Source organism: Cheilinus undulatus, linkage group 24, assembly GCF_018320785.1.
Source record: "Cheilinus undulatus linkage group 24, ASM1832078v1, whole genome shotgun sequence".
NCBI classification, from domain to species: Eukaryota; Metazoa; Chordata; class Actinopteri; order Labriformes; family Labridae; genus Cheilinus; species Cheilinus undulatus.
The window spans coordinates 12256909-12266748 of record NC_054888.1 but is presented as its reverse complement, the minus strand read 5'-3'; the positions used below and the strand labels follow the sequence as shown (position 1 = coordinate 12266748).

The 9840-nt window shown below is 37.6% G+C and overlaps 2 protein-coding genes across 3 annotated transcripts; both read right to left on the bottom strand.

Annotated features, from left to right (window-relative positions):
* Positions 1-102: 102 nt before the first annotated feature.
* Positions 103-3945, bottom strand: LOC121506126 (OX-2 membrane glycoprotein-like). Its single transcript, XM_041781713.1, has 6 exons — positions 3828-3945; positions 1924-2259; positions 1543-1836; positions 1337-1460; positions 1160-1216; positions 103-946 (listed from the first exon to the last, which is right to left on the bottom strand). The coding sequence occupies exons 1-6, from the start codon at positions 3880-3882 to the stop codon at positions 799-801; spliced, it is 1014 nt and encodes a 337-aa protein (XP_041637647.1). The 5' UTR covers positions 3883-3945; the 3' UTR covers positions 103-798.
* A 685-nt stretch (positions 3946-4630) lies between these two features.
* LOC121506127 (OX-2 membrane glycoprotein-like) lies at positions 4631-9698 on the bottom strand. Of its 2 annotated transcripts, none has more exons than XM_041781714.1 (6): positions 9585-9698; positions 8668-9009; positions 6854-7159; positions 6734-6772; positions 6552-6645; positions 4631-5455 (listed from the first exon to the last, which is right to left on the bottom strand). In XM_041781714.1, the coding sequence occupies exons 1-6, from the start codon at positions 9637-9639 to the stop codon at positions 5434-5436; spliced, it is 858 nt and encodes a 285-aa protein (XP_041637648.1). In that variant the 5' UTR covers positions 9640-9698; the 3' UTR covers positions 4631-5433. The 2 variants fall into 2 exon arrangements, with proteins under 2 accessions (XP_041637648.1, XP_041637649.1); XM_041781715.1 differs by lacking the exon at positions 9585-9698 and adding an exon at positions 9147-9307.
* Between the last annotated feature and the right edge of the window lie 142 nt (positions 9699-9840).

The following is a 9840-nucleotide window of genomic DNA, read 5'->3' as shown; positions in this document are numbered from 1 at the left end:
TACATTAGAAAATGTGACATCAAAGTTAAGAAAACATCAGAATTTTTGGACATTTGCAGTTATAAAAATGATGGTGCGTTAAATAAAAAAGTATCAAAAGCATTGCATTTACAATTTCATTATCATTATACATTTTCTATGAGTCATTAATGCAGCCTTATAAAACATTTTAGGTGTTACAAAGCTTACATTTTAATCATAATATGACATCTATGAGATCTCTGATCAACCCTTTGGAAAAAATAAAGAATATTTCACATATTTCTGTGACAAGTCAATTTTATGTGCTTTCTTAGGAGAACAAAAACCCTGGTTTTCCCTAGTTAACTCCTTACCATCTTAAAAAACAACTAAAAAAACAAACTTAAAAAACTACATTTTAAAATATGATAATAAAACAATTCATCATAGCTTCATACACAGTAGTTTAGTTCACACAGCCATTATTTATCAGTTTACACAATGCACCACCATCAACCCATTTTTAAAATATTTACAAGTTTAGTGTGCATATTGTAATTTTTTTTTTTAAAGATTCAAACAGGAGCACAGATGGCCTAGTGGTTTGCGGCGTGCCCCATGTATGCGGTTGGCCAAGGTTTGAATCCGGCCTGTGGCACTTTGTCACATGTCTCTCCCCAGCTCTTTCATCCATGTTTCTGATTCTGTCCACTGTCCTCCTACATCAAGAAAAGCATAAATGCCCCCCCAAAAAAACCGGATCAGAAGAAAACTGGGTATGCATCATCATGATTGAGCCAGAGTGTTTAAGTCCCTCTTCATTTTATCAGCTGTAGGTTACTCTGAATCACAAAAGAGTTTTTTTTTACATCCATCTTTGGGAGACGATGCCTTTTGCGAGTCATGTTTTTCCTTTTTCACAGTAGACATGCGCTGCCTTGTGCCCGTCTGCTCGTTGTGTTGTTGGCATAAAGGTGTTGTGGTGCTTTAAATGAAAAAAAAAAAAAAAAAAAAAAAAGACATTCGAGTCAATTTTATAATAGTGTATCAACAGATAGGTCCAGTACTGAATTTCAAAAGAAGTAATACAAAATTAGCTTTTCTTGTAGCAGATTGTCAGATGCTCTGTTATGGTAATAATGTAAGATTAAATCAGAGCATCCCTACAGAATATGTGTAAATGTATACCTTTCCTTACCTGTGATAGTCCTGAGGCTTAAGTGGTGTTTTGATCTCCTCAGGGTCCATGTGAGGTCTACAAGATTAAAATTTCTTGATTGAAATCACAGCATAAACACGATACAATTGGTAAAAAAAAACATGCATGTTTTTGAACTGCTCTGATTTGAGCTTAAGTATAGAAAAACAATAATACCTGCTCCATTTATGCACACACCACCAGAGAGAAACAAGGGCCACACAGACAACTCCTACAATGATTGAAGCCACAACTATCCGCATGTAAACCATGCTATCAGACTCAGATTCTGCCCTAAAACCTGGAAAGAGAAACCAGACATCAGACACATAGTGGCACCTATAAATCAACCTATTCAAATTTAAATTTGAACAAGTTCTCACCATCAGTAGACGGCTGTTTGGCCTCAAAAATCGTCCCAAACACCAGTTTTGGAGGAACTGAGGGCACTTGAACTGCACATTCAACTTGTGTGCTGTTGTCATTGAGACGCTGCAGCACAGCTGTAGTGGTGACAGTGACCGTGCCGTTTGTGTTGTGGTCACTGTGGGTAGAGGAGTTGTGATTATGGACATTTAATGTCACAGTGGGAGCAGGTCGAGCTGTAGCCGAGCAGGACACGATGACTTCATCAGAGGAGTTAGACTCTTTGATATGTAGAAAGGGTCCATGCAGCTCTGAAAAGACGAGATAATCAAGTTACAGTCATAGATGAACAGTCAGAGTGAGGATGAATGTATCTGACAGAGAGAGGTGGGTCTTACCATAGAGTTTGATGCAGGTTGAACATATCAGAGCACCATCAGGGTAGGTGTTAAACAAGCAGCGATAGCAGCCTTCGTCCTGCTCCGTCACCTCTTTGATCACTATGGAGCTGTCCTGAAGTCCAGCATCTTTAAACTCCACTTTACCCTGAAAACCAGGGTTCACTCTTTCACCGTATCGGTTGTAGGTCGCGACATTCATCTCTCCATCTGGTAAAACCTTTTGCCAGGTGACTTGAAGGACATCCTTATATTTCACAAGCTGACACTTTAAGCAGGCCTGCTCTCCCACTGCGGCCATCACAGTCTGCTGTGTTTGAATCAGAGCCGTTAGAGCTGCAGAAGGAAGACAGAAACATCGTTTTATATTTACAGGTGAATGAAGATAAACATGAAGGTCATGAAGATAAATAAGGTTTTAGATCTAGAGTTTATAAATTTAATAATACACGTAAAATTTACAGTGGTAATACTGGCCAAAAAAAAAGAAACCCTCGTCATGCAATGTCAGCTTATTTCTTTTTTTATGGATTAATTGATCTCTTAAGTACCTGACCTATTAAATATGTTTTTATAGCCTTTCCACTTTTCAAATATTGCATACATATTGACAGGGTGAATTCAGTTCAAACGGCTGGCAGGTAAACCGGGACTGATAAGGTTTAAAATCTAACAGCCTATCATGATAACTGACTTTGAATTGTTGCTGTAAACCAGTATCAACAGTAGTTCCTATTGGACAGGAGAGTCTGACGTGTGGGGGGCGGAGCATTTTCAAATGAAGGTAGGCAGGTGTGGCCTCAGGAAGTGAGCATGGCAAAGCAACATGGGAGGGGAATAAAGAGATCTTTATTTTACATGGTCTTTGGAATTAAATAGTTCAGGCCTGAAAATAAACTTCATGTGGAAAAAAGTCAGTTTAGTCCTTGACCTATCTTTGCTTAAAAATAGGTACAATGGACTGATTTACTTAATGTCAAGGTTAGTTAATTTCATATACTTGGTTCTCAGTTTTTGTACTCTTCCTTTTCTTATTTGTAAACTTTGGGTGGGTGCAGATTTGCCACATGCAGATAGTGGGCGCTTTAATGTCCTTGGTTGTAATTGGAAAAATAGAAATAAAGTATCAAACAGGTAAATTTTCAGTACAATCTTTAGCAGATTTTTCTGCCATTGTGACAATGCACAGTCATACACAAACATATTCAATAATTTAAAATCATTTTTAATGGAATATTTCTTTATGCATGAATCGTTTTAACCGTTATGCTGTAGTAGCTTGTAGTGGACAACTTCATAGTCAGACTCCAATAATATATATATATATATATATATATATATAAAAAACCCTAATCTTTTCAAACATTCAAGAGCCCGGTGGACATTAACAAAAACATCACTAAATATCATGCACTTCTTATATGATGGTCAAGTACGCGCTTTACACACACACACACACACCCCCACCCACACACACACACACACACACACACAAGAAAGGTCAATTTTACTTGAATTCACCTTAAATTATGCGTTTCCTGGATGAATTGCATGCCTTCAGTTCTGCCTGCAGCAAGTAGAAGCATGACTTGTACTGGAAACGTGCCTCATCTGTACCGAATGGACAGTAACTGGCAGTAATTCTGCTCTATATTTGGTCTGTAATGGCTAAAATAAACGACCAAACCGACGTGAAGACTCAGGTACGTTAATGTATTATCTCTTTGCTAAACGTGATATAAAATATGAACTGAATTAGCAGCGACCGCAAAGTACATTCAAATTTTCCGCCGTAAATGTAGCGCGTGCAGATAGGATAATACCAACAGGAAATGCTGGTTTAATTCCGTTTTAAAACTGTCAAAATAAATTAAAAAAAAGAAAAAAAGGAACATTTTACTTACCTCTCTGACTGAAAACAAGAACATAAAGATAGACGATTACGGCGCCGTGCGTCATGCTGCTGTATTTGAATCCTCCAAAGTGAAAGTAAAGTAGCTCTTCAGCACATTTTCAACGGTTAGACATTCAGGACTTCCGGTGAGAAAAAAAAAATTACGTAAGACCTTTGCCAAAGACATGATTGGCTTACTGTGTGCTTTACATCCTGATTAGTTGACAGTTTGAGCATTAAAAAAAAAAAAAAATTTAGAGCACAAAAACAGAAAAAGTACCCCGAAAGCTTAACAAAACAAAAAGAATTATGGGAAAAGAATGTTAAAAAATTAAATTGAAGAAACAGTTTGGTTCTGTTTCTTAAACATAGGTCTTTGAATTGCATATCAGAAATGTTGAAAAAATATAGTTAATATGACATCACTGATGTTAATAGCCTTTTCGATTAAATATCTGGCAGACAGCAGACATGAGGACACAACAAAGTAGAAGGTTGAATCTGACCTGAACACATTGACTCACATATGGAATTAATATCACAAAATTGTTGCCAATATGAGGGTTATATCGGTCAAGTGTTGATATAAATACATGGTTATGAGTAGTAGCAGTACAAAGAACATTGAAAATGAAAATAAAAAATAAAAACAGAATATTGAAGGAAATTTTAAAATTTATCACTTTGATAACATGTATCTTTTAATTTTCATTTCCAAAAATAAATTGACTTGGAGACAAATATTCATTCTCAAACCATAAAATAAAGCTTTTATTACTTTTTCTAGTAAATTCAATGCAGTTTTTAGGCACATTTCATTAACAAAGGTCTGTTAAACATTGTTTAAAAAAAAAAAACAGTAATACTGCATAACAATTTTTTCTTTGTGGTATGATCATTTCCATTATGGCACCATTCAGTTTATCTGACAAAAATACTTAGTATGACAACAACCTGAAGGTACTAAAATATCTCTGAGAATGCTTCAAATGTTCAGAAAAGACAGAAAAACAAACAAACAACAAATAACATTATTTAAACAGTAAATCAGTGGCTCACTTAGGGTGTTTGAGGGGCAAGGGCAAAATAATAAAGGGTGCACCAGCTTCATGCTGTGGGGCACAAAAAACACTATAAATAAAATGTTAATACTGGAGAAACAGTGATTATATCATACATTACACTGGGAATACACCAATAATTATTTAGCATTTTTCACATAGTGTTTTATGAATAACGTAATCATATAAAGTGCCTAAATAAAAGTATTTATATAAAAAACATTGAAATTCATTCTTCATTCATTCCTTACTTGTCTCACAAATATACAGCTGTGTTACACACCTGTTGTCATGGAAGTTAAAAAAAATGTTGACATATGTGTTGAAAACATGAAACATTTAAAATGAATGCACAGAACTACAGGAGATTTTTCCCAATAGTTTCTAAATGACTTCTCTGATTTAGGTTTTTAGAGAGCTTCTGATGTACAGCACTGTTAGAGCAGCTTCTCCGTCATCTTTTCACATAATAACACACTTAATACTTTACTGACTCTTCACAGAAGATATCCGGGGTCTGACCAGCAAAGTTCCCCATAACCAAAGACTTTCACCTCACTCATATTTCCGCCATCTCCTAAAAAGAGAAACAAAACAACAACAGGTCTGAGGCACAGAGCTACAGCTGCCTGGGAGTGAAGCCAAAACATTTAGAGCTACCCTTGTGCCACTTTTAACAGCTTTTCTCCCTCATTGTAAAAAAAGGCACATAATTGCACTGAAGCTGCTCTGCTGGACTCCCCCTCAAGTTGGTACGCTCCAGCCTTACACGTCTGCACCTAGACCATTCCCCCCACACTCTGCTACAGTTGGTATGGTCCGACTCTGGTGGGTCTGCAGCAGCAAGAGCAGAGCGAGAGAGGGACCGAGAAGCTACAAACTTATTATAAACAGTTTTAGTCTTAGAAAGGGAGCTTTATTGTGTGCATTTCCTTCATTGTGTGAGTCCATTGAAATGTAAGTATGTTTACAGATAAATTAGCATGGTTTGTCGCATCTTTACTGTTTATAGAGTTAAGTTTGTTAGCTTTGATGCCTTGCTGACCAATTAAGAAATAGTTTCAGTTTTATATGTGATGTTTCCATTGCTAATTTCTTTCTCTAAAGTGCCTCAGAGTGTCTTTGAGTGTAATATAGCCATGTAAAATTAGGAAATATTATAACTTGCTAATCTGATTGTCATAAACTTGCCTGCTCTGGTTGAGAACTATTCTTATAATTTAAGGATGAGCATTAGGTCTTATAGTGCCATCTTGTTGTAGTTTGGGCATAGAGGTCAGTTCATGTTATTTCATGACTGTAATTACTGACGCCTGTATCTGTACTTGTCTTTTCTTATAGAAACCACACACACACACCACGCATGTGCACATAATTACCTGTATGTACAGTCAAACACCCTGGGAGGGACTTTTATAACTTTTTTTTAACTCAGACACCTGGCTTAATCATGATTTGACCAGTCACAACAGTGGTAGGAGGTGATTTCTGGAACCTGAGTTTCGAAGAAGCCTTTGTCAGCCGTTCTTTCTTTTACTCATCATGTGAAATTCGTCCATGAAAAGAAAATGTTAGTTCACTGTTTAGTAAGTACACCTGATGGGGTACAGTTTTTGTTAAAGAGAGTTTTTGTGATATTTAAAAAAAGAGGCACAAGTCGTACAAAGTATTACCTGCTCTGATTTTCATATTGAAGACAGGACCAGATGAGTGTAGCAGTCAAAACGCAGGCAGCCATCACAAACAACACGTTTATCAAAGTTTGGCCTTTGGGGAAAACAAACAAAAAAAAAGTTTATTATTCAAGTAACAATCAAATGAAACAACAAAATAGGAATATTAAGTCTTAACTTACGGTAAACATCATTCTGGGCCACACATTTTTCATCAAAACCTGTAAAAAGACAAAGAAACATCAGAATAATAAAGTTCTCATCCATTAATCTATAAGTCTGCAGCTTTAGACACGTCTTACTCTTAGCAGCTGGTGGCCTCTCTAACTTATGAATCGTCACAAAGGCCTTTTTCGTTGCACCAAAGGGCATCTCAACGGCACATTCAACTTCTATGTTGATGTCATAGCTGTGAGGTAGCACGACTGTAGAGCTGACAGTGACTGTATCATTCTTGTTGTCTTGACTGTGTGTAGAAAGTTTGTGGACTTTGTGATGAAAGGCTCTTATCGTTACTGTGAGGCCAGGTTGTCCTGTAGCCGAGCAGGAAATATACACCTCCTTAGGGAAGACTGATTCTCTGACATGGAGAAAAGGCCCATGCAGCTCTGGAAATACAAGTCACATAAATACAGTTGAAACCAGAAGTTTACATACACTATATAAAAAGGCACGTAAACTTTTTTTTCTCACCGTCTAACATTAAATCAGATGAAACTTTTCCTGTTTTTGGTCAATTAGGATTACCAAAATTATTTCTATTTGCTAAATGCCAGAATAATGAGAGAGATCATTTTTTAGACATTTTTTTTATTATTTTTTTGAGAGTCAGAAGTTTACATACACTTTTTTTTTTTTTTTTTTTTATACACAAGGATAAACACCATGGGAATGTCCAGCCATCATACCGCTCAGGAAGGAGACGGGTTCTGTGTCCCAGAGATGAACGTGCTTTGGTCCGAAAAGTGCATCTCAACCCAAGAACAAAAGCAAAAGACCTTGTGAAGATGCTGGCTGAAGCTGGTAAGAGTGTGTCATTATCAACAGTCAAACGAGTCCTGTACCGACATGGGCTGAAAGGCCACTCTCCCAGGAAGAAGCCATTACTCCAAAAGAAACATAAAAAAGCCAGATTACAGTTTGCAAATGCACACAGGGACAAAGACTTTAATTTTTTTGAGACATGTTCTGTGGTCTGACGAAACAAAAATTGAAATTTTTGGCCATAATGACCATCGTTACATTTGGAGAAAAAAGGGGGAAGCTTGCAAGCCTGAGAAAACCATCCCAACTGTGAAACATGGGGGTGGCAGCATCATGTTGTGGGGTTGTTTTGCTGCAGGAGGGACTGGTGCACTTCACAAAATAGATGGCATCATGAGGAAAGAACATTATGTGGAAATACTGAAGCAACATCTCAAGACACCAGCCAGGAAGTTAAAGCTTGGGCGCAAATGGGTTTTCCAAATGGATAATGACCCTAAGCATACTGCCAGACTGGTTACAAAGTGGCCTAAGGATAACAAAGTCAGTGTTTGTCAGAGTGAGAGTCAGAGTGGCCATCACAAAGCCCTGATCTGAATCCCGTTGAAAATTTATGGGCAGAGCTGAAAAGGCATGTGCGAGCAAGGCGGCCTACAAACTTGGCTCAGTTACACCAGTTCTGCCAGGAGGAATGGGCCAAAATTCCTGCAAACTATTATGAGAAGCTTGTGAAAGCATATCCAAAACGTTTGACCCAAGTCATACAGTTTAAAGGCAATGCTACCAAATACTAATGAAATGTATGTAAACTTCTGACTCTCAAGAAAATAATAAAAAATTGTCTAAATAGTGATCTCTCTCATTATTCTGGCATTTAGCAAATAGAAATAATTTTGGTAATCCTAATTGACCAAAAACAGGAAAAGTTTAATCTTATTTAATGTTAGACGGTGAGAATAAAAAGTTTATGTGCCTTTTTATATAGTGTATGTAAACTTCTGGTTTCAACTGTATAATCATCACATGTTCAGTGGCAAACTGGGTGCATGTCAGTCCAGTTTGAGTCACACTTGTACAATAAAAATCTGCACATAAACAGATGCTGTAAAGAGGTGGAGTTAATGAGTCTTACCATACAGTTTAAGGCAGGTTGTTTCATTTAACACCCCATCAGGATAGGTGTTAAACAAGCACTGATAGCAGCCCTCATCCTCCTCTGTCAACTCCCTGATGACTATGGAGCTGTCCTGCAGGCTGGCATCTTTAAACTCAACTCTACTGCTGAATTCACGCTCCACTATTTGGCCAAAGTACTTGTTGTCAGCTGCAACCATCTTCTCTCCATCAGGTAAAACTTTACACCAGGAAACTTGGAAAACATCAGAGGGCGTCAGCAGCTGACAGCTGAGTTGAACCTCTTCTCCCAGTCTGGCCATCACTGTCCTCTCTGTGTGAATCGACACTTTAAGGCCGACTGCAGGAGATAAAAGTTAGAGTTAGGACAATCTTTTGTATTCACATTTGTCTACATTTCATTACGGCTTTTCACGGTTAAAGTCCAAAACAGTTAGTGAGCAGGACTTCTTCAGGCTTGTGCTTTCAAAATATTACCGTTATTAAAATGACTGTAACGCATGTGTCATTTATTTCGAAAATATCTGACAATATGGAGCGTAAAAGTCGTATAAATAGTCAATCAACAATCCCAAATCAGTTTGGTGCTACAGTTGAAAGGGTGACCGTGTTAACTGGCGGTGCATCCCTGCGTCAGCTGAAAGTGTCCGTACGAATGCACCTTTAAGAATTTTTCTCCTTTAACGTAAAACAGAATAGCCACAGGTGTAATAATCAAAGCGACAGACGTGCAGAAACGTTCCTCTACATTGGTTGCAAGTTACAACAACCACTGACGGATTTGGGAAGAAGTCGTTAGTAAACATGGTGACCCCTTGAACCGCAACACCAGGTGGGCGACTGACATCCGCGTTGTCACATGAAGTAAAACACGTCAGTAGCCTTTAGAAAGTAACATAAGAGTAGACCCCTTACCTTGGTGAAATACTCCAAAAAACCAAATGATGCTTAGAAAAGATGGGCGCGTCATTTACAGTAGTTTTCATGGAGGATTTAAAATCAATCGAAAGCGAAAGCATTCGGTCGTCATAATATAGTCCAGATATGGAGGTCGACAAGGGTGTCATCTTAACTGGTATTCACAATTTAAATATATCAGGGGGATATTTAAGGCAACAACAACATAACCGTGACTGGACTATGATTCCCTGCCGTTTATGCAAATAAACAC

Bases quoted from the DNA above. Each gene is read 5' to 3' on its own strand.
- LOC121506126 (XM_041781713.1), bottom strand. From the start codon at position 3,882: ATGACGCACGGCGCCGTAATCGTCTATCTTTATGTTCTTGTTTTCAGT. The intron at 1,461-1,542 runs GTGAGAACTTGT...TTCTCTTTCCAG, and splicing joins CAAACAGCCGTCTACTGATG to GTTTTAGGGCAGAATCTGAG. The intron at 947-1,159 runs GTAAGGAAAGGT...TTTCATTTAAAG, and splicing joins AAGCCTCAGGACTATCACAG to CACCACAACACCTTTATGCC.
- LOC121506127 (XM_041781714.1), bottom strand. From the start codon at position 9,639: ATGACGCGCCCATCTTTTCTAAGCATCATTTGGTTTTTTGGAGTATTT. The intron at 9,010-9,584 runs GTAAGGGGTCTA...TATCTCCTGCAG, and splicing joins TTTTGGAGTATTTCACCAAG to TCGGCCTTAAAGTGTCGATT. The intron at 7,160-8,667 runs GTAAGACTCATT...TTGTATTTCCAG, and splicing joins AACCTGCCTTAAACTGTATG to AGCTGCATGGGCCTTTTCTC.